This window comes from Camponotus vicinus, unplaced genomic scaffold (assembly GCF_025532165.1).
Source record: "Camponotus vicinus isolate PSW18456_S1 unplaced genomic scaffold, iyCamVici1.0 SCAF_4, whole genome shotgun sequence".
NCBI lineage: Eukaryota > Metazoa > Arthropoda > Insecta > Hymenoptera > Formicidae > Camponotus > Camponotus vicinus.
Genome location: NW_028141976.1, coordinates 382,884 through 407,500, shown reverse-complemented (window position 1 = coordinate 407,500; position 24,617 = coordinate 382,884). Strand labels below are relative to the sequence as shown.

At 27.1% G+C, this 24,617-nt stretch overlaps 3 protein-coding genes across 5 annotated transcripts in view; 1 reads left to right on the top strand and 2 right to left on the bottom strand.

The window, feature by feature from the left end:
- The window catches only part of LOC145969700 (cytochrome P450 4C1-like), a 10,442-nt gene extending 5,465 nt beyond the window's left edge, over nucleotides 1-4,977 (top strand). Inside the window, exons 5-11 of the mRNA XM_083095886.1 lie at nucleotides 998-1,067; nucleotides 1,442-1,565; nucleotides 1,642-1,699; nucleotides 2,522-2,616; nucleotides 3,667-3,735; nucleotides 4,324-4,486; nucleotides 4,755-4,977. Coding sequence (XP_082952012.1) covers nucleotides 998-1,067; nucleotides 1,442-1,565; nucleotides 1,642-1,699; nucleotides 2,522-2,616; nucleotides 3,667-3,735; nucleotides 4,324-4,486; nucleotides 4,755-4,942 — 767 coding nt within the window. The 3' untranslated portion in view covers nucleotides 4,943-4,977. The remainder of the gene's footprint in view (nucleotides 1-997; nucleotides 1,068-1,441; nucleotides 1,566-1,641; nucleotides 1,700-2,521; nucleotides 2,617-3,666; nucleotides 3,736-4,323; nucleotides 4,487-4,754) is intronic.
- LOC145969968 (cytochrome P450 4C1-like) overlaps nucleotides 1-17,514 on the bottom strand; it is a 76,834-nt gene extending 59,320 nt beyond the window's left edge. Inside the window, exons 1-5 of one of the 3 annotated variants that reach the window (XM_083096307.1) lie at nucleotides 17,485-17,514; nucleotides 16,743-16,832; nucleotides 16,139-16,380; nucleotides 15,865-15,971; nucleotides 15,499-15,583 (exon numbers count right to left, since the gene is read on the bottom strand). In XM_083096307.1, coding sequence (XP_082952433.1) covers nucleotides 15,499-15,583; nucleotides 15,865-15,971; nucleotides 16,139-16,313 — 367 coding nt within the window. In that variant the 5' untranslated portion in view covers nucleotides 16,314-16,380; nucleotides 16,743-16,832; nucleotides 17,485-17,514. The remainder of the gene's footprint in view (nucleotides 1-15,498; nucleotides 15,584-15,864; nucleotides 15,972-16,138; nucleotides 16,381-16,742; nucleotides 16,833-17,484) is intronic. The other 2 variants (XM_083096308.1, XM_083096309.1) reach the window with 2 other exon arrangements.
- LOC145970965 (cytochrome P450 4V2-like) lies at nucleotides 9,539-14,988 on the bottom strand. The gene is made up of 8 exons (XM_083098075.1): nucleotides 14,874-14,988; nucleotides 13,458-13,527; nucleotides 12,913-13,039; nucleotides 12,779-12,836; nucleotides 11,871-11,965; nucleotides 10,743-10,811; nucleotides 9,995-10,157; nucleotides 9,539-9,726 (listed from the first exon to the last, which is right to left on the bottom strand). Exons 2-8 carry the CDS (start codon nucleotides 13,520-13,522, stop codon nucleotides 9,539-9,541), a joined length of 765 nt encoding a protein of 254 aa, XP_082954201.1. The 5' UTR covers nucleotides 13,523-13,527; nucleotides 14,874-14,988.
- Nucleotides 17,515-24,617: the final 7,103 nt, after the last annotated feature.

The following is a 24,617-nucleotide window of genomic DNA, read 5'->3' as shown; positions in this document are numbered from 1 at the left end:
TCTTTTGTTAATAACTTTTTAATAAACAACGACCGCCAGCTAAAACCTTCAGAATATTAATTAGAGATATGACCTTGACAACATATGTCAATGACATGATTTGTGCGAAGGTGGGCCCTTTTTATGCATAATTACCATTTCTAATTTAAATTATCGCCAGTATTAATTTAATCCAGAGTACTCTATAGGGGTTATATTGTTCATATCTCTTTTTATAGAAATTTTGTGCATATAATTGAAAAAGACAAACATATGCAATAGAACATATGTAATCGAAGCATATGTAATAGAAAAGAACAGAAAAATTATTATGATGGTGTTCAAAACATTTTTTAAATGAATATATTCATATTAGCATCTTTGTAATATTTCTGTTTATAGGGCACATAGAACACAACTACAGATATTTTTCTTAATGAGACTCAAGCTATTGATTAAGTCTATTAACATTGACTCAATAGTTATTGAAATCTGATAATCGATGATACTTCTAAATGAGCAACTCGCATATAAGTTGCTGCGAGTGACTTTATTAATGTGTTTCATGATTTTTCAGTTCTTATGTTTGTTACTTTTGCAAATATTTTAATGACAGTATGTGTAAAATATGCTGCAAAATATTGTTCAACATAGTAAATTAATATCGAGAATATTGAAACAATAAAAATAATGAAATGCATATAATTTTACTAAGTTGATTATTATTTTCAAAAATATTTGGATAACAAGACATTTATTTTTTATTTTAAAATTTCATATCATATTTGTTTAGGGAATGCATTGTATAAAATGTACAAATCAAAATTATTACTCAATTACTATAATATTTAATATCAATTAACTAAATAATAATATAATAGTTAGTATCAATTAACTAAATAATAATATAATAGTTAATATCAATTAATAGTTAATATCAATTTATAATAGTTAATATCAATTACTATAATAGTTAATATCTTGAGTAATGAATTTCTTTTCATGTGTCATAATAAAGCCACAATGACGAACGTCAAACTAGAACTTCTCTCAAACCAGATCAATCAATGTCTCGAAATAAGTGCGAGGTAAAATAATATTTTATATTATTGTTTCTCTTTTTTATGTTATTGTTTTTTAAAATAATTTTTTTAACCTGGACTTTTTACAATATTACTTCTTACAATATTAAAGTATATGCACAAATCGTAAAAATAAGTCTATCTGAAAATAATTTGTAAAATTCTTTAAAAAATTGCACTTTCAAAAGAATTTTTTACAAATGTATTTGTAAAAATGATATTTTAAATTAAATCTTTATTATAAATAATTTTGTTGACATATAACCAGGAAAACAATATTTTTCTTTTGCTCTATTTGTGGAATTAAATTAATTAAATATATTCTTATATTTTATAATATAGAATATTATTTTAATAGAAAGATGTTGTATGTGTTTTAGCACGAAGAAAATTTTAACATTAAGGTTACGGATGTTTTTGTGTCCTGATTTCATATTTAATCTGACAGCTGCAGGACGAAAACAAAAAGAAAATATAAACATTATACATTCTTTTATAAATAAGGTAAATATTGTGAATATTAATAACGAATTAATTTTAACTTATATTTTATACTTGCTCATAATTTATTATTTCACAGTTAATACAACAGCACCTAATAAATGCACAGAATAGCAACATTAATAATGATAAGACTCGTAAGTTTTGTCTATGGACGTACTATATGGACGTAGTATATAGACTCCGCATGCCCTTTTTTGTCTATCTAATTGAGTGAAGCCAACATCTAGAAAGAGAGCGAGAATAGAGAGCTTTTTCGTCTCTCTCTTTCTTTTTGTTTTTTTTTTGCAATTCGTCTGCGCAGAAAGAGACAAAGTCTGAACAGGAAGGTTAGATCATCTGTTTCTTTCTATATGTTGGCTTCACTTTCTTGGCCATATGCGGAATTCTTGTATACTACGTCTATGGTTTTGTCTATATTTTATTTGTATGTTTTCATTGTTGTTACGATGCAAGATTGTAAATGATTTTTTTCAGCAAAATAATATTTTCCAAAAGCTTAAAACTTTATTAAAGTGCTTGCTTTCATTGTTAAAACGCTATTATAATGTTTAATTTTAATCAATGCTAAAGATATTTTTCTTTTTCTACGTTTATTTTTAATATTAATTTTCAAAATATCTAATTTTTCTTTTATATATACATGGCGTCCCAGAACACTACATACAAGCGCTTGTGAGGAAATAGAGACCAGTAAATTGAACAGAAAAGTCTTGTACCATTTTACAATTTTCGCAATATAACAGAAATATTAAATATTAAAATCGGACGAACGAAAGAAGCACTCAGCTGATCGAGCGCTTGTATGTAGTGTTCTGGGACGCCCTGTATATATACATATATATATATATATATATATATATAATATACTATTATTATATATACTTATGCTATGAGAAAATAATTAACATATATACACACATGCACAAAATTTTATATTTTTTTTTAATTTTATTTAGATAAAACACTTCTCGATACATTAATAAAAATGTTTGATAACGAGAAATGCCCGCAAGAAGTAATACGGCAGAATTTACTTACTATAATACTAGCGGTATGTAAAATATCTCTATATATTTCTTACATAATTATGTTTGTATATAAACAAATATTTGTTATATTATATATAAAAAGTTAAAAAAGAATTAGCCTAATAAGAGCTAAACACAATAAATAAATGCATATATATGTGTAAATATTCTTTTAGATAATAATGTTTCGATGCTTTTGTATCGTATCTCTCTTCAGCATATAAAAATAAACACACTGCTACAATATAGCTAATATTATCTAATAAGTATAATAAAGAGATAAAAATCGATTACAAATAGTAATAATTAATAACACGGATTGCTTTACATTTTTTAACATACCATTTCGTTACATTTTTTTCGGAACAATTTAGACGTGGTCCGTGATTGGAAAATATTTTTATTTTACACTGATATGAACAAGTTACATGCCATCATTAAACTACATAAGGACTCTTTTTCTCAGCAAAAAATAAATCAAATAAAAATATGGTATATAAAATTTCATGTAAAGATTGTGGTGCATCATATGTTGGTCAGTTAAATAGATAAAATATTAAAATTACGCATTTATGAAGATTGTATTCATATTAATAACGACACTTTACAATATTCTGTGATAGTCAAAGAGCATTGAATTACTTCTTTTTTTTTAATTACAGTTGAATAGGATAACATTGAAATTTTGGATATAAAAATTATTTTAAGTAAAAATTATTATGAGATCTGTTGTTTATTAAGCATCAGAAAAATAGAATCAATCGACATATAATACCGAATGTCTTTACCATGTATGCTGGATTATTGGAAAATTAATGTTAAACGATAATTTAAGTGTCCCTATGTGTTTATTTTTCTCCCATCGGAAGAATTGAATTATTATTAAAGTGAAATTTTGCATAATTTAAGTGCATTTATTTACTACGCTTTCTTCTTATTAGTTTTATTCTCCTTTCCGATTTTTTTATATTCAATATATATAGCTATATATATATATATATATATATATGTTTTTAGTTGCTTATTATCAACGAATCATTTAAATTAACATATAAAAAATTGTTATTTATTAGGGGTCGGATACAACGGCAATAACATTAAATTTTGCTATCTTTATGCTGGCCTTGCATCCACATATACAAGTAAGTATTTATTAAATTTATTCGAAATAATACAATTAATTATACAATTAATACAATTAATTCGGTATAATAAACGAAGTAAATGCAAATAATACCATTTTCAACGACGAATATAAAAAAATTTTTCTAGTAATAATCAAAGAAAGTTCTTTCTCAATAAATTCTATTATTTACGCAAATAATAATTCGCTCAGAATCTCTTTTGGCATATTATATAAATTATAAAATAATTTCTAATGATGTTAATAAGATTAAATTACTATATTAAATTACCATACTTTGTTCAAATTGTAACTTAAATTTGGTTAGTATAAACACTTTTTTCAAAGTATGTTTATAACAGTTCAGCAAACAAGAAATATGTATAATATATGTTATAAACTCATTACAAAATTTGCTTAAATAAAAATTTTGTGTGTAATGTTTCTATTAAATTAAGAATTTTAATACAGCATAAAATGCTATCATCTGCATTTCAATACCAAACTGATAAAAATTCGTAAATATAATCAATAAGATTACATCTCTCTTATATATTGTACATGTTTATATTTATATAATTAAATATCTTATTTAATTTTATAATAGAATAAAGTATATGAAGAAATTAAAGAAATTTGTGGAACTGATCCTGTTAAATATGAAGATTCACATTACATGGAATACTTAGATTGTGTAATAAAAGAAACAATGAGACTATTTCCAGCTATTCCATTAATTGGGCGGTCTTTAACTAAGGACGTAAAAATAGGTATGTTTTCAAATATTAAAATTCTATTACTTTATATGTGTGTTAGAATACATATAATCATTATATAGCATAAGCACGAAAAACCATAATTTTTAAAGAATAATTACAAATATATTTTATTATTTAAAAATTATATTATATTATGTGCTCATTTTGTTTTTATATATAAACTACTTTTATATGTTGCTTTATATATACCATACGTATATAAAATATTATTTTTTATATCTTTTTTTAACGTTTAAATATAAAGAGATATATGTTTTAGGAGACACTATTTTGCCAAAAGGCACGGAAGTTATATTGGTGATAATAGCTCTCCACCGAAATGAAAAGTTCTGGCAAAATGCATTAACATTTGATCCAGATAGATTTTTGCCAGACAAAATAGAAATATCACAGAAACATTACATGCCATTTAGTTATGGCGTAAGAAATTGTATAGGCGAGCATTAAATCACAAGATATTAAGATCAAATTTATTTATAATTAACTAACAAATTTTTGCAGGTGGAGGTTTTGCTTTGTCATCGATGAAAATTCTACTAGCAACATTAATACGCAATTTCATATTTGAAGCGGATTCTAATATTAAAATCAATGAAATAAAATTGAACATGAATGTTGTTTTATCTAGCGTGAAACCTTTAAGCGTTAAATTAAAAACACGAGGTCCACACTAGTAAAATAGTATAAAAAGAAATATATTATGTAATAATTATGTAACAATATACATTTAATTAATGTATACATACATACACACACATATATATTATAATATAGTACATACAATAAAAAAGATATTCATTATATTAGATTGTAGTATTTGAATTTTCTGCGCATTATAAAAAGTTTTGTAATAGTATTCAATAGATTATAATTAAAATTTTGATTTTAGTAATTAATATTTTTTTGTCATATTTAAAAAAGATGTACATATATATATATAAGAAAAAATGCAATTGTTAATAGCAAATTACATTTTTTTTTTCGAAACAATTATGTGTTTTCTTTACACCAATTGATTCCTCTCATTATTTTGTACATAAAAGTATTAAGGTAAGATAATCGAAAAATGAATATTTTTCTAGATATTTTATGGTTTATGTAAAATTAAGAAATTATTTCAAGCCTTATAACTCGAAAAGTACTTGATGAAAAAATACTTTATTATAGTGTTTTGGAAAGATCTCGACATAAGCTATAAGAATATGCAATAAAAAATAGGTGGTTCCATTTAAGAAATTAAAGGTGTCCTTGACCTCACCTTAACGATGCCATCCAAGGTCAAACCAATGACACCATCTTATGTTCCCTTCAAAACCATACAATTTTTGTCGAAAACGTTTTTCTCTAAAATGCTTAGTTTTTGAAAGAAAAGGGGTGTACGGGTGGTCTAGGACACCCTGTATATATATATATATATATATATATATATATATATATATATATATACACAGGGTGAGTTTTATTTCCTGTGTCAAACTTTTTATCATACGAGAGATTATCGACTGCAATTATAATAAATTGATCGGTACACAGATGTCAGTTATTTGAATCGACCGTATCGATCCATATATAATATGTACAAGTTAAAAGGTGAATCAAATTATGTGGTATGGATTTATTATTATTAGAGCTACGTATTATTATTATTATTATTAAATATATATATATATATACATATTAATATATTTTTTATTATTATTATTAAAGCTACGTATACATATTCGATATATTAAAGCAGTAGAAATACATATTTAAAAATTCAGTTTTCAAATTTAACACTTTAACTTTTTATGTAAAACTTTATTTTCGGATAAAATCCGCATTTATTTTTATGATTCATAAATTGTTATTATTGATTTATACGTTAAAAGTATGCAGCAAAAAAATGTTCTTCCTTCTTAAAGTAAAATTACACAAATGTTCCATAAGAAATACATTCTTAGTGCCAAGTTTTTTTAATTAAAATTTTTTTTACTTTATTGTTTTATATTAATTTTCAGTTTTCAATTTTTAAATAAATTTTTAATTTCTTAATATTATTATTTTTGAAAATTAAAACAACTATTTTGTATAACAATGTTTTCAATTAAAATATTTCTATTTAACTTGTACAAGTTTTCTTCTTTGTACTTCTATTTATCTTGTACAAATTTTTATTCTTAGTTGGCGCAATTTTTTTATATCACTACTTTTGTAGACAATATGACAGTTGGATACAATTAGTGCATGAACTTGGCGCCCTTTTTTTACCTTTTTTTAAAAAGGTAAGTTTTTGGGGATTATATCACTTCTTTTTTTAGTCTAATTTGTGTGCTAAGAGATATTATATTAAAAAAAAAAATATATATATATATATATATATATATGTGTATATGTATATTTTTTTAAATATATAAGCAAATTATATAAAAATACATATAGAATAAGTATATATAATATATATTATATATATATATATATATATATATATAATTATATTATATATATTTATATTTGGCTTGTAAAATAGATATATTTATTTACCTTGCGCTCCAATTATCATACCTTACTGGCTCTTGCGAATTTTTAATTAATAATTTTATTATTTATTATTTAACTTGCCCTTTATTATTTATCACTACTCAAAATGCGGTTAATAATACATGTCACTAATGACACATATGACACATGTCATTAATATCGCAAATATCGCAAAGCGTCATTAGCGCAAACTTCCGTCGAGAGTAGGAAATGTACGTTTTCTCTTTCTATGTGTTCTGTACATGTGCATTGATGACGATGATGATGATGATAAAGACATTTCTTAATTGAAAATTTTCATATTTCGATTTTGCGTTATGATATTTCCGTTTATAGATCACGCAGCACAAAAATAAAGATACTTTCTTTATACAATTCAAACCCGCTCTATCGATTAAGGCTAGTAAGAATTCGATCCGTTCAGCCGTTATTGAAATCTGAGTTACTCTCAACTGTCCGACTCGCGTATAGATACACGGAGTGCCGCGCTAATGCTTCGCATGAACTTGGCGCGAGACACTACCGTGTCTCTTGATAAATACAATATGTGGTAAGGCCAAGTATTTTTATTTATTATAAAACATGTGTGCATACTATATTTGTTATCATAAAAAGAAATCAAAAACTTTGTAAGAGATAAAGAAAGAGACACACAAATTACATATTAAATATAATATAGTATAATTTGTATTATTTTATTATTTGTGAATTAAATAATATATTAAATCCTGTTGATTTAATGATAAAATTTCATAGAGTACAAAATATAAAAAAAAATTGTGTAATAAAATTCGACAACAGCAGAATTAGATTTATTTTAGTGCGTGCGACATATGTAATCGAAACATATGTAATAGAAAAGAACGGAAAAGTAATTATCATCTGTCTAAAACATTTCTTAAATGAAAATATTCACAAATATTTGGAATTTTGCATCTATTTCCCTATCTTTAATTGTAATATTTCTGTTTATAGACACGTAGAACACAACTACAGATACTTTCCTTAATGAAACCCAAGCTATTGATTAAGTCTATTAAGATTGATATTGAATAGTTATTGAAATAGTTTTTGAAATCTGATAATCGATGATACTTCTAAATGAGCAACTCGCATATACGTAGATACATAGATACGAGACTAATCTTGTCGTTGCTGCGAGTGACTTTATTATCGTGTCTTTTGATTTTTCAGTTCTTATGTTTGTTACTTTTGAAAACATTTTAATGACAATATGTGTAATATACGCTGCAAAATATTGTTCGACGTTCGACATTCGACATAAATTATCGACATATATTCGACATATATTCGACATAAATTATCGACATATATATATATTTAATAATAATAATAATAATAATACGTAGCTCTAATAATAATAAATCCATACCACATAATTTGATTCACCTTTTAACTTGTACATATTATATATGGATCGATAAGGTCGATTCAAATAACTGACATCTGTGTACCGATCAATTTATTATAATTGCAGTCGATAATCTCTCGTATGATAAAAAGTTTGACACAGGAAATAAAACTCACCCTGTATATATATATATACATACAGGGTGTCCTAGACCACCAGTACACCCCTTTTCTTTCAAAAACTAAGCATTTTAGAGAAAAACGTTTTCGACAAAAATTGTATGGTTTTGAGGGGAACATAAGATGGTGTCATTGGTTTGACCTTGGATGGCATCGTTAAGGTGAGGTCAAGGACACCTTTAATTTCTTAAATGGAACCACCTATTTTTTATTGCATATTCTTATAGCTTATGTCGAGATCTTTCCAAAACACTATAATAAAGTATTTTTTCATCAAGTACTTTTCGAGTTATAAGGCTTGAAATAATTTCTTAATTTTACATAAACCATAAAATATCTAGAAAAATATTCATTTTTCGATTATCTTACCTTAATACTTTTATGTACAAAATAATGAGAGGAATCAATTGGTGTAAAGAAAACACATAATTGTTTCGAAAAAAAAAATGTAATTTGCTATTAACAATTGCATTTTTTCTTATATATATATATGTACATCTTTTTTAAATATGACAAAAAAATATTAATTACTAAAATCAAAATTTTAATTATAATCTATTGAATACTATTACAAAACTTTTTATAATGCGCAGAAAATTCAAATACTACAATCTAATATAATGAATATCTTTTTTATTGTATGTACTATATTATAATATATATGTGTGTGTATGTATGTATACATTAATTAAATGTATATTGTTACATAATTATTACATAATATATTTCTTTTTATACTATTTTACTAGTGTGGACCTCGTGTTTTTAATTTAACGCTTAAAGGTTTCACGCTAGATAAAACAACATTCATGTTCAATTTTATTTCATTGATTTTAATATTAGAATCCGCTTCAAATATGAAATTGCGTATTAATGTTGCTAGTAGAATTTTCATCGATAACAAAGCAAAACCTCCACCTGCAAAAATTTGTTAGTTAATTATAAATAAATTTGATCTTAATATCTTGTGATTTAATGCTCGCCTATACAATTTCTTACGCCATAACTAAATGGCATGTAATGTTTCTGTGATATTTCTATTTTGTCTGGCAAAAATCTATCTGGATCAAATGTTAGTGCATTTCGCCAGAACTTTTCATTTCGATGGAGAGCTATTATCACCAATATAACTTCCGTGCCTTTTGGCAAAATAGTGTCTCCTAAAACATATATCTCTTTATATTTAAACGTTAAAAAAAGATATAAAAAATAATATTTTATATATGTATGGTATATATAAGGCAACATATAAAAGTAGTTTATATATAAAAACAAAATGAGCACATAATATAATATAATTTTTAAATAATAAAATATATTTGTAATTATTCTTTAAAAATTATGGTTTTTCGTGCTTAAGCTATATAATGATTATATGTATTCTAACACACATATAAAGTAATAGAATTTTAATATTTGAAAACATACTAATTTTTACGTCCTTAGTTAAAGACCGCCCAGTTAATGGAAAAGCTGGAAATAGTCTCATTGTTTCTTTTATTACACAATCTAAGTATTCCATGTAATGTGAATCTTCATATTTAACAGGATCAGTTCCACAAATTTCTTTAATTTCTTCATATACTTTATTCTATTATAAAATTAAATAAGATATTTAATTATATAAATATAAACATGTACAATATATAAGAGAGATGTAATCTTATTGATTATATTTACGAATTTTTATCAGTTTGGTATTGAAATGTAGATAGCATTTTATGCTGCATTAAAATTATTAATTTAATAGAAACATTACACACAAAATTTTTATTTAAGCAAATTTTGTAATGAGTTTATAACATATATTATACATATTTCTTGTTTGCTGAACTGTTATAAACATACTTTGAAAAAAATGTTTATACTAACCAAATTTAAGTTACAATTTGAACAAAGTATGGTAATTTAATATAGTAATTTAATCTTATTAACATCATTAGAAATTATTTTATAATTTATATAATATGCCAAAAGAGATTCTGAGCGAATTATTATTTGCGTAAATAATAGAATTTATTGAGAAAGAACTTTCTTTGATTATTACTAGAAAAATTTTTTTATATTCGTCGTTGAAAATTGTATTATTTGCATTTACTTCGTTTATTATACCGAATTAATTGTATTAATTGTATAATTAATTGTATTATTTCGAATAAATTTAATAAATACTTACTTGTATATGTGGATGCAAGGCCAGCATAAAGATAGCAAAATTTAATGTTATTGCCGTTGTATCCGACCCCTAATAAATAACAATTTTTTATATGTTAATTTAAATGATTCGTTGATAATAAACAACTAAAAACATATATATATATATATATATATATATATATACCTATATATATTAAATATAAAAAAATCGGAAAGGAGAATAAAACTAATGAGAAGAAAGCGTAGTAAATAAATGCACTTAAATTATGCAAAATTTCACTTTAATAATAATTCAATTCTTCCGATGGGAGAAAAATAAACACATAGGGACTCTTAAATTTTCGTTTAACATTAATTTTCCAATAATCCAGCATACATGGTAAAGACATTCGCTATTATATGTCGATTGATTCTATTTTTCTGATGCTTAATAAACAACAGATCTTATAATAATTTTTACTTAAAATAATTTTTATATCCAAAACTTCAACGTTATCCTATTCAACTGTAATTAAAAAAAAGAAGTAATTCAATGCTCTTTGACTATCACAGAATATTGTAAAGTGTCGTTATTAATATGAATACAATCTTCATAAATGCGTAATTTTAATATTTTATCTATTTAACTGACCAACATATGATGCATCACAATCTTTACATGAAATTTTATATACCATATTTTTATTTGATTTATTTTTTGCTGAGAAAAAGTGTCCTTATGTAGTTTAATGATGGCATGTAACTTGTTCATATCAGTGTAAAATAAAAATATTTTCCAATCACGGACCACGTCTAAATTGTTCCGAAAAAAATGTAACGAAATGGTATGTTAAAAAATGTAAAGTAATCCGTGTTATTAATTATTACTATTTGTAATCGATTTTTATCTCTTTATTATGCTTATTAGATAATATTAGCTACATTGTAGCAGTATATTATTTATTTTTATATGCTGAAGAGAGATACGATACAAAAGCATCGAAACGTTATTATCAAAAAGAATATTTATACAATATAAATGCATTTATTTATTGTGCTTAGCTCTTATTAGACTAATTCTTTTTTAACTTTTTATATATAATATAATAAATATTTGTTTATATACAAACATAATTATGTAAAAATTATATAGAGATATTTTACATACCGCTAGTATTATAGCAATTAAATTCTCCCGTATTACTTCTTGCGGGCATTTCTCGTTATCAAACATTTCTATTAATGTATCGAGAAGTGTTTTATCTAAATAAAATGAAAGAAAAAGTATAAAATTTTGTGCATGTGTGTATATATGTTAATTATTTTCTCATAGCATAAGAATATATAATAATAGTATATTATATATATATATATATATATATATATATATATATATACACTACAAACAAGCGCTCGAGCGGCTGAGCGCTTCTTTCGTACGTCCGATTTTAATATTTAATATTTCTGTTATTAATGCGAAAATTGTAAAATGGTACAAGACTTTTCTGTTCAATTTACTGGTCTGTACCTCCTCACAAGCGCTTGTATGTAGTGTTCTGGGACGCCATGTATATATAAAAGAAAAATTAGATATTTTGAAAATTAATATTAAAAATAAACGTGGAAAAAGAAAAATATCTTTAGCATTGATTAAAATTAGACATTATAATAGTGTTTTAACAATGAAAGCAAGCACTTTAATAAAGTTTTAAGCGTTTGAAAAATATTATTTTGCTGAAAAAAATCATTTACAAATCTTGCATCGTAACAACAATGAAAACATACAAATAAAATATAGACAAAACCATAGACGTAGTATACAAGGACTCCGCATATGGCCAAAAAAGTGAAGCCAACATATAGAAAGAAACAGATGATCTAACCTTTCTGTTCAGACTTTGTCTCTTTCTGCGCAGACGAATTGCAAAAAAAAGAACAAAAAGAAAGAGAGATACGAAAAAGCTCTCTATTCTCGCTCTCTTTCTAGATGTTGGCTTCACTCAATTAGATAGACGAAAAAGGGCATGCGGAGTCTATATACTACGTCCATATAGTACGTCCATAGACAAAACTTACGAGTCTTATCATTATTAATGTTGCTATTCTGTGCATTTATTAGGTGCTGTTGTATTAACTGTGAAATAATAAATTATGAGTAAGTATAAAGTATAAGTTAAAACTAATTTGTTATTAATATTCATGACATTTACCTTATCCATAAAAGAGTGTAAAAAGTTTATATTTTCTTTTTGTTTTCGTCCTGCAGCTGTCAAATTAAATATGAAATCAGGATACAAGAACACATTCCGTAATCTTAATGTGAAAATTTTCCTCATGCTAAAACACACACATCTTTCTATTAAAATAATATTCTATAGTCTTCTATAATCTTTTTATAAAATATAAAAATATATATAACGAATTGTGATTATTAAATTCGACAAATAGGACACGAGAAAAATATTATTTTTTTAGTTACATATCAACAGTATCTATATTTAGTTATATGTAACAAATGTATTTATAATAAAGATTAAATTAAAATGTAATTTCTACAAATACATTTGTAAAAAATTCTTTTGAGTGCAATTTTTAAAGACTTTTATAAATTATTTTCAGGTAGACTCATTTTTACGATTTGTGCATATACTTTAATATTGTAAGAAGTAATATTGTAAAAAGTCAAGGTTAAAAAAAATTACTTTAAAAACAATAACATAAAAAAGAGAAACAATAATATAAAATATTATATTACCTCGCAATTATTTCGAGACATTGATTGATCTGGTTTGAGAGGAATTCTGGTTTGACGTTCGTCATTGTGGCTTTATAATGACACATGAAAAGAAATTCATTACTCAAGATATTAACTATTATAGTAATTGATGTTAACTATTATAAATTGATATTAACTATTAATTGATATTAATTGATATTATATTATTATTTAGTTAATTGATATTAACTATTATATTAATTGAGTAATAATTTTGATTTGTACATTTTATGCAATGCATTCCCTAAACAAATATGATATGAAATTATAAAATAAAAAATAAATGTTTTGTTATCCAAATATTTTTGAAAATAATAATCAACTTAGTAAAATTATATGCATTTCATTATTTATATTGTTTCAATATTCTCGATATTAATTTACTATGTCGAACAATATTTTGCAGCATATTTTACACATACTGTCATTAAAATGTTTTCAAAAGTAACAAACATAAGAACTGAAAAATCATGAAACACATTAATAAAGTCACACGCAGCAACTTATATATTTATTAGCAATTATATATTAGCGAGTTGGTCATTTAGAAGTATCATCGATTATCAGATTTCAATAACTATTGAGTTAATGTTAATAGACTTAATCAATAGCTTGAGTCTCATTAAGAAAAATATCTGTAGTTGTGTTCTATGTGCCCTATAAACAGAAATATTACAAAGATGCTAATATGAATATTTTCATTTAAAAAATGTTTTGAACACCATCATAATTATTTTTCTGTTCTTTTCTATTACATATGCTTCGATTACATATGTTCTATTGCATATGTTTGTCTTTTTCAATTATATGCAAAAAATTTCAATAAAAAGAGATATGAACAATACAACCTATAGAGTACTCTGGATTAAATTAATACTGGCGATAATTTAAATTCGAAATATATATATATATATATATATATATATATATACACATATATGTACATTGTACATTGATATGATTAACATTTTATTTCTGTGTTTTTATTTCTGTGGAATAATTTATATTGTTTAAATTTTTGTTCTTCTTCCTATGTACACACGCACGCATGCACGCATGCACGCACGCACGCACGCACGCACGCACGCACGCACGCACGCACGCACGCACGCACGCACGCACGCACGCACCACGCACGCACCACGCACGCACCACGCACGCACGAACGCACCACGCACGACGCACGCACGCACGCGTGCACGCACCACGCACCACGCACGCACACACGCACGTACGCAAATAATAAAATAATACAAATTATACTATATTATACTTAATGTATAATTTACGTGTCTTTCTCTTTATTTCTTGCAAAATTTTTGATTTCTTTTTATTTTTATGATAACAAATATAGTATACAAATGTTTTATATTAAATAAAAATACTTGGCCTTACCACATATAACGTTAAGCGTATATTTGAAGATATAATGGTAAAGATTTATTTCATTTCCATTTAATCCGATTTTTTTAAGTTCCTTTGTTAAACTTAGAGATTGATCGACAAATGTATCCGAAAAGTTTCGTAATATTAGAGTATTAAAATTTAATGCAATAGCTTTTCGACGTTTTCTCCATATAGTACTGAAACAAATATTATAGGAAAGATATATTAAAAAAGATAAATGAAGAAAACATGTGTATACACACACACACACACAAAACACACCACACACACACTCGCGCGCGCGCGCGCGCGTGTGTATATGTATATGTATATGTACATATAATACATAAAAATAATATTAAATAGCATTGATATTAAAAAACTTTGAAAACAAATTTAATTAATAATAATTTTAAATTTGTCTCATTACAGTCAAAGTAACAAAAGTAAAAATATAAGAATATATTATATAAGAATGCAAGTAATAATTATATTATAAGTATGTTATAAAGGATTTTTTAAAATTATATAATGTTATTATGTAAATTGTAGTTATGGAACTACATAATTTTATTATGTGTAAACTATAGTTATAGGAATAATTTTAAATTTTATGTTACTAAAAATATCTTACCAGGAGCTGTGACTAATCCTTTGCCTATTATAGGTTCAAAAAGTTTATATATCATACTTTTATCCACACTGTTATGCAAGATTACCTATAAAAGTTGTATTATGTGAAGTACTTTTAAATATTTCAAATGTATATCTGTTTATCTGTATATCTGTATATCTGTCATTTAGATATTTAACAATATATTATATTTAGATAAAGTTAACTGTAGAAAATTATTTTGATTAGATCAGTGATGAGTTATTATAAAGATATATAAAAGTATTATTTATTTGAAATAGACAACAGATTCTCTATACATAGATTTAAATAATTCATGAATATACAAACAAATAATAATGAAACATATAAACGCTATCTTTTTACCTGCATTTGATCTGGTTCATGTATACCAATTACTAATTTGTTGCCTAGCCAAAACTTGAGTGGAGATGAATAATCTTGTGTCAGTTTAATAATAATATCCAAAAGTTCTAAAAAATGTTTTATGATTTATCATATAAGATTATTAACTTATTAAAATTTATTTTAATTATTAATATTAATATTATTTATATTATGAATTTATTAATATCTTTATTATTTTAAATTAATGCAATGTTGGTGATAATTAATTTTTTAAATATCTCTTTATTATTACCTTCATGATTCGGACGAAGGAAATAATAACCACTTCCAATAAATGGAAAACTCTTTGGACCGTTTAATATATTTATCTTTTTAATTATATGTCGGCGATGATCATTTAAAATAAAATAATATATATATAAAGCAGTAAGACCCAATAGTATTAATAAAATAAATATCATTATCATTAAATTGATAATACAAATTTGTATTAATGTATTTTCCAAATTTTTTTAAATTTTATGTCTTCCCTTTCTAAACATATAGATAAATACATAAATACAATTTATGAAATAATGGAGATGCTTCTTTCAGATTAAGAAGTAAATTCATTAATTATTTTGGAAGTGTCAAGTATCAAATAACATGGAAGCTATTATTTCGAGAATTTCTATGTTTAAGGAAAAATAAAAGTTAAATAAGTTTCGTAGTTATTTAAAATAATCAATGTTTTTATAAAATTTTAAAAGATAATAATTTTATATGTAACAAAAATCTTCAATTTGCTTTATTTAAAAATTTTATTAATCTAAAATACTTAATAAAAAAAACTCCGCTAATAAAACAACAATAATTAATATAAAAAACTTTAAGGAACAAATAGAAATACTACTTACTTTATCGAAGAGTATGGTTACTTGCTGCTACACTTGAATTGTCGCAACTCACGGTTATAGAAGTCGGACGCAATATATACGTGCGATATACTGAAATATTCAAAATGTTCATTCACTAAAACTGGAACTAGACGAGCAAGGAAAATTCTTTTTATTTAGAGGGTAACAGATGATAATTTATTATCAATGCTACAAATATATTTTCTTGATTTGATATAAGACTCGGATTATTTCTATAACCTCTTCCTTTATTCTTTTAAGTAATAAGTTAACAATTTCTTTAGTAATTGACACGTGAAATTAAATGGCGATTAGCCCGCACTTACAATTGTTCAATATTTGTTAACGACTGTCCGCTGCGCGCACGCGATGGGCGGTTTTTAACTCCTCGTTTTGGCTAAAATTTGGGAGGGGACCGCCTAGTGACGTTATCATATAAGATCATGGTGAACTTTTCGTGACGGTCAAATCTTGGTGCAAGTGAAAGCGTTTCGAAACCCTTTGCATTTTCGTGTTTCTGGCGAACTCACGCGTAGTTCGCTGAGATAACGATTTTACGCGAATCGCAAACATTCCATTGAATTTTTTTGTTTAAATAAAATCTATATTAATATTAAAATAGAGTTATAATCTTTCAGACTATAACAAAGAAAAATACATAAATACAATTTATGAAATAATGGAGATGCTTTTTTCAGATTAGAAAGTAAATAGAGATACACTAAATAGAGATACTACTTACCTTATCGAAAAGTATGGGTATTTGTTGTTAGCGTTACACTTGCTACGACTCGCGATTACAAAACAGAGAGACACGCAATATATATGTGCGATACACTTAAAATATTCAAAACGTTTCATAAAAACTGGAACTAAACGAACAAGAAAAATTCCTTTTGATGACATCAAAGGGTAATAGATAATAATTTATTACCAGTACTACAAAAACAAATGATACGCTTATGCAGCTACAGAGGCATAACATTAGATTTCCGGGAAAGCCACTTTTGCGACTCTTGAGTTGATAAGTTAGTGGTATTTCATAAATATTAAATTAATACAATAGAAGTAAAAAATTAGAAAACCAACGAAAAAGACCCAAAAGTAAAAAAGGAGCTTTCTACATCCACGTAATTAGTTCTCGATAATGTTAAAAGAAAGTTCTCTGCATAAGTCTATACGTTTATATTTATTCATGTTATCATTACTGCTCTTAGGCTTGAAATTTCATAAATCTATGTTCAGAATTAGAATCAGCGACATCAAAAACCTTACGTATTTTTGAGAAAATAAACATTTTTTATATTTGACCGTCCGTTGCCTGCCAGGAAAGCTACTTTTGTGGCTTTGAACAAATCTCAAAATTCTTCGCAATGTGTATGTCATTTATATGGGTAAATTTTTCGGAAAACACGTTATTTTTGATGAAAAAATGACCGCAGCCTAAAGGTTAATATAATTTTATAATTGCGTCCAACGGAGCGCGCACACATTACTATACGCATACTACAGGGTAAGGTGTTCGAGATAATTTTTTGCACATCCGAAGTGTGAAGGTAGATTGGCCCAAATTAAAAAGGAATATTCTCTACTATTTTCTGATTTTTGCAATAATTAATTTCTTAACTTTTAGGCTGCCGGCATTTTTGAGATATAGAAATTATTTTCCAGAAATGCTAAGTCAATGTCAATTATAAGCTTGTTAATATGTTAATGACTTTATTAATAGAGGTCAATAAACATAGATCTATAAACATTCCTAAGCATGCGTATAGCGGAAATGATAATGCTTATTCTACTGTCGCATTAAAGAATGTCAATTTGTATTTGCATAGTATTACGTGATATATGTACAGTATAATGCATAGATTATTGATTAATAAAAAAGTGGATCTATTATTAATATTAATAATTAATATTATAATAAATTCTCAAAATATATATATATATATATATATATATATATATATATACATATATAATACGTTATCATATGTGAACTTTAACATCATGTTCCTATTAATGGATAGAAACACTAATTTAATAAATTAACAACAAGTTATTTAATTACGTAATACATCTGATTTTTCGTGGTAGGAAGGTCAAGTTAATAAAGGTGTTGAAAATTTATCTACCAGTCTGCGTATTCAGAAATGAGATTTTCGATTGGATAGAGAACGAAGGATAGACGGGGATGATTCTGAATTAAATTTTCCAAAACGACTGACAGAATCGTTCTGTCTAGCAGCCAAGCTTTATTGATACATCTCTCGAATGATAACGATAATTTCTTACCATTATTAATAAATTAACAACACTTTTGATGAATATCATTTTTGATGAATATCATTTTTGATAAAAAAATTACGGCAGCCTAAAGGTTAATATAATTTTATAATTGCGTCCAACGAAGCACGTACGCATTATTATACGCATACTACACAGTAAGGTATCCGAGATAATTTTTTGTACTTCCGAAGTACGAAGGTAAATTGGCTCAAATTAAGAAGGAAAATTCTCTACCATTTTATGATTTTTTTGTGACAAAGTCATAAGATGATGAATAAAATGTTGTAGCACGCAAAAAATCCAACATCTTCATAACTTTTCAGTAAATTATGAGTTTTTAATAAATTATGTATTCTGATAAGAAAATGAAAAATTAATTATTCGAAAGTATGCGCTCTTCGACTGAAACATATGATGAAACTTGAAACATGATTCAATACATTCAACTAAAATATAAACCATACATAAATCGTTGTTTTATAAAAGTCTCATACTTTATGTTTCATTTGAACATTTGAATTATGAATTATTCCTCAAGGAAGAATATGAGAAAGTTATATGAGAAAGTTTTCATTACGTTATCAAGATCAGTGTATGAAACTACGTTTTATGTATAATACATGATAATTTTGACAATGCAAGAAATGTAATTCTTCAATTAATAATTAATTATATTTAATAATATTTTGCAGTTTTTAAATCATATAAATTATAAGAAAATAAAAAATCCGATGACCTCTCAATCCAATTTCCATTCTTTAAAATTTCGATTAAATCAGCCTATTCGTGGCTCTACTTCCATTTATTTCGTTCCTTCCATTTTCGCAATATTTAATGTATTTGAAAAATAAGTGGACAAGCCATTAAAAATGCATGCTCCTCATTACACAAAACAATATTTTAAAGTTTTGTTCCGGTTTGACTTTTAGGCCAATATAAAATATTGCTTGCGACGCGCAATTTACAACTTTTGCGAAACAATAAAAATGCAAAGAGTCGGACACGGTGAAATAAAAGTATGAAGTAATTTTGATGTCAGAAAATCGGGAAAATTGAAAGCTCACGAACGCTTTGTCGATATAAAAATCTCTAGATGACGGAAGAATGATTTTTAATAGAAAGAAATAAATCTTGTAGTAGAATAATATGACAGATATTCAATTATATAATTTGCGTCTTTTTTTATTTAAAACTTTTATGATATATATAGAAACTTTTATGATATATATGATTATATTTGTATGAGTTTTTTCTTACAATATTTTTAATTATATAACACACTGTTTTCTGTGTCTGTGGTTCCAAGCCATACGTAATTATTTAATGATTTATATCTTATGAATCTCTAATTACACGAATCTTTATACGAAGATGTACTAAACCAAACGAACGAAGGAACGAACTAAAATATCCTTCTTTTCTTTTAGAAACGCAACGTATATGTCTATCCAGTGTATTCTAAGTTAAATCATTTAAAATTATTATATAATAATAAAACAAAAGTAAAAAAATCATTTATTCTAAAATTATTTGTGATTTCGTATGATCAAAATTTTTTCATTTCTCCAAATGAGAAAAAAAGAAAGAATATCAACAACGAGCAGAATGAAAGGAAAATATGCAGAAAGTCTGTACGCTTCTGTAAATGTCAGCGAAACGGAACCTGACTCAAAAGATCACGTATAATCTGATTTCACAAGTTGATTACGCAAGTTTTAAAGATTCAATGGATATCGTGGAATTACAATATCGCAAAAGTAAAATATGCCAACAGTGGTTCTCATCTTCGTCATTGTCGTCTTTGCAGAAAAAAGAAAAAAATAAAATTAATAGTTGATAATAATGGTAAGAAATTATCGTTATCATTCGAGAGATGTATCAATAAAACTTGGCTGCTAGACAGAACGATTCTGTCAGTCGTTTTGGAAAATTTAATTCAGAATCATTCTCGTCTATCCTTCGTTCTCTATCCAATCGAAAATCTCATTTCTGAATACGCAGACTGGTAGATAAATTTTCAACACCTTTATTAACTTGACCTTTCTACCACGAAAAATCAGATGTATTACGTAATTAAATAACTTGTTGTTAATTTATTAAATTAGTGTTTCTATCCATTAGTAGGAACATGATGTTAAAGTTCACATATGATAACGTATTATATATACAGGGTGGGCCATTTTAATCTATGCACCCAAATTTCTTTGTACCTAAGACAGATACGGAAAAATGATTCAGACAAAAGTTTTATGGTTTCGAGGGGGCCATAAGATGGTATCATTGGTTTGACCTTGAAGAGTTATTTGAAGGTCACATGAAGGTCATCTTTAATTTCTTAAATGGAACCTACTATTTGTCATTGCACATTCTTGTAGCTTATCTCGAGAGCTTTCCAAAACACTATAATTAAGTACTTTTTTGTTAAGTACTTTTTGAGTTATGAGGCTTGAAATAATTTCTTAATTTTACATAAACCGTAAAATATCTTGTAAAATATTCATTTTTCGATTATCTTACCTTAATACTTTTATGTACAAAATAATGAGAGGAATCAATTGGTGTAAAGAAAACACATAGTTGTTTTTAAGAAAAAATATGTAATTTGCAATTAACAATTCCATATTTTTTCTTAAAAACAACTATGTGTTTTCTTTACACCAATTGATTCCTCTCATTATTTTGTACATAAAAGTATTAAGGTAAGATAATCGAAAAATGAATATTTTACAAGATATTTTACGGTTTATGTAAAATTAAGAAATTATTTCAAGCCTCATAACTCAAAAAGTACTTAACAAAAAAGTACTTAATTATAGTGTTTTGGAAAGCTCTCGAGATAAGCTACAAGAATGTGCAATGACAAATAGTAGGTTCCATTTAAGAAATTAAAGGTGACCTTCATGTGACCTTCAAATAACTCTTCAAGGTCAAACCAATGATACCATCTTATGGCCCCCTCGAAACCATAAAACTTTTGTCTGAATCATTTTTCCGTATCTGTCTTAGGTACAAAGTGTTGTGCCCGCGCCGTGGGGGACGGAACTTCAGGGTTATTCGCCCAAAGGATTAGGACCCAGGCAACAAATGTAGACACTCCGTACTTGATAGTAAAGGAATATATTTCGGTCGTTCTTCTTACACTGGCCTTACACTACTCTTGTGTTTGTCTTATACGTAACGAGCCTACTTTAATCAACGCGGCGGCTTATATTGTGGATGACTTCAGATTTCTTTCTCTGCCACCCCGTCGAGGTGATCGGTTTATATATCGTTGGGTACAGGAAGGATGAGGTGTCCCTGGGCCGGAGCGCGGTTCGTGCTCCGTTTTGTTATGCTTATTCAGCTTTGGCCGTGACTTGCTTTTCTTTTCGTCACGTTTTATTTTTATTTCTTAATATCTTAATATCTTATTTCCTAATCTCTTTCTTTTAGTTTAATTAAATTATTATTTCGTCGGGTTACGACAAAAGAAATTTGGGTGCATAGATTAAAATGGCCCACCCTGTATATACAGGGTGACCCATTTTAACTTAGGCAGCCAAATAACTCGAAAAATAAGCACACTACGAAAAAATGTTTAGAATCAAAATTTTGTCATTTCGAGGGGGACGTACAATGACGTTAAAATGAGCCCCCCCACCCCTCCCCCTGGGCGGTGAGGGGGGGCAAGTTTGAAATCTTAAATGGGAACCCCTATTTTTTATTGCATATTCGGAATCTTTGGCTAAAAACACATACAATTTGTCTGAAACATTTTTCTCGATTCATGATAGATGGCGCTGTAATCGACGAAATTCAATTTCTTCGATTTCTCTTACTGAGAACCCATGCTTACGATTCTGCAATAAATTAACAATAAAAATACCACGTTTTCATTGTTAATACTCGAAATTAGTCTTAAAACAAACTTCTCATTATTTTTTATTACTCATTAATTACTTCTCAAGAAACTGCTTTTAGCGTAACCTGCCCTTTAGGCAACTTGAATGGTCCAAAGTACCGAGACATTTTGGACTTTCCATCTGATGGAGTTCCTCTAAGTATCCCTCCAAAATTTTGTCCATTTAGTGCCAAAGTCACAAGTGTTTATGTATTTTTTTAACATTTGTACTCTGATAAAATTCTGGTAAAATGGCAAATTATACGCCTACAGAAGTAGTCGATATTCTTATAACCTTTGGCGAATGTGGTAGAAATTACAGACTTACTGCCCGTACTTATGCGGAGCGATTCCCAAATCGCCGCCATCCTACTGATCAACAAATTATAAACATTGAAAGGAGATCTCGTAATAATCCACTTCATCGCGAAAGGCGAAGAAATAGACTTCATAATAATAATGACCCTAGATTGCTCGCAGTTTTGGCTATGGTTCATCAAAATCCCCATATTAGTACCCGTCAAATAGAACGAGAACTGGGAATCCCTCAAACTACGGCACATAGATTGTTACGATCAGTCAATTACCATCCGTATCATATTACTCTGGTACAGGAATTAAGTGAGGCCGACTACGTACTCAGAGTACAATTTTGTAGATGGGCTCTTGAGATGTTAGATCAGAATCCAGATTTTTTTAGTAATGTTTGTTTCAGTGATGAAGCAACATTCATCAGCAATGGTAGTCTCAATAGGCATAATTGCCACTATTGGTCACCAGAAAATCCACATTGGTATCGTGAGGTGCTTAATCAACATCGTTGGAGTTTATATGTATGGGTAGGCATTTGCAATGGCCAAGTCATTGGACCTCATTTTTTTGAACGTCCAATTAATAGTCCAATGTATTTAGAATTCCTCGAAAATGATTTGCCAGCATACCTAGAGAATGTTCCCCTTGCAGTTAGACTAAATTTATGGTATCAACAAGATGGTGCTCCTGCTCATTATGCTCGTATTGTACGGATGTTTTTGAATCAAAGGTTCCCAAATCGGTGGATAGGGCGGGGTGGACCAGATCTGTGGCCTCCGAGATCACCGGATTTGAACCCCCTTGATTTCTTTTTATGGGGATACGTTAAAGATGCAGTGTATAGTAAAGCTCCAACGACAAGATTGAATATGATGGAAAGAATAAGAAGAGCTTGTGAAGCTATAACTCCTTTAATGCTAGAAAATGTACAACGTAACTTTCGCTGTCGATTACTGTTATCCTTAGAAAATAATGGTGCACACTTTGAGCATCTCCTCCATGCGGAGAGAGCTGATAACAATGCAATCTTGCCTTAACTAGTTGGGTCACCACACGACCTTGCCTTCACTGGCTGGGTCACTACTTGACCTTGCCTTAACTGGTTGGGTCACCACACGACCTTGCCTTCACTGGCTGGGTCACTACTTGACCTTGCCTTAACTGGTTGGGTCACCACACGACCTTGCCTTCACTGGCTGGATCACCACACGACCTTGCCTTCACTGGCTGGGTTACCACACGTTCAAGCACCCCGAATTGTGAGAGGCGAGGGGACTCACGTTAATCAAGCACCCCGAAGGGAACAGAAAACTGCTACGTCCACGACGTTGTTCCTGGGTTACGCTAAAAGCAGTTTCTTGAGAAGTAATTAATGAGTAATAAAAAATAATGAG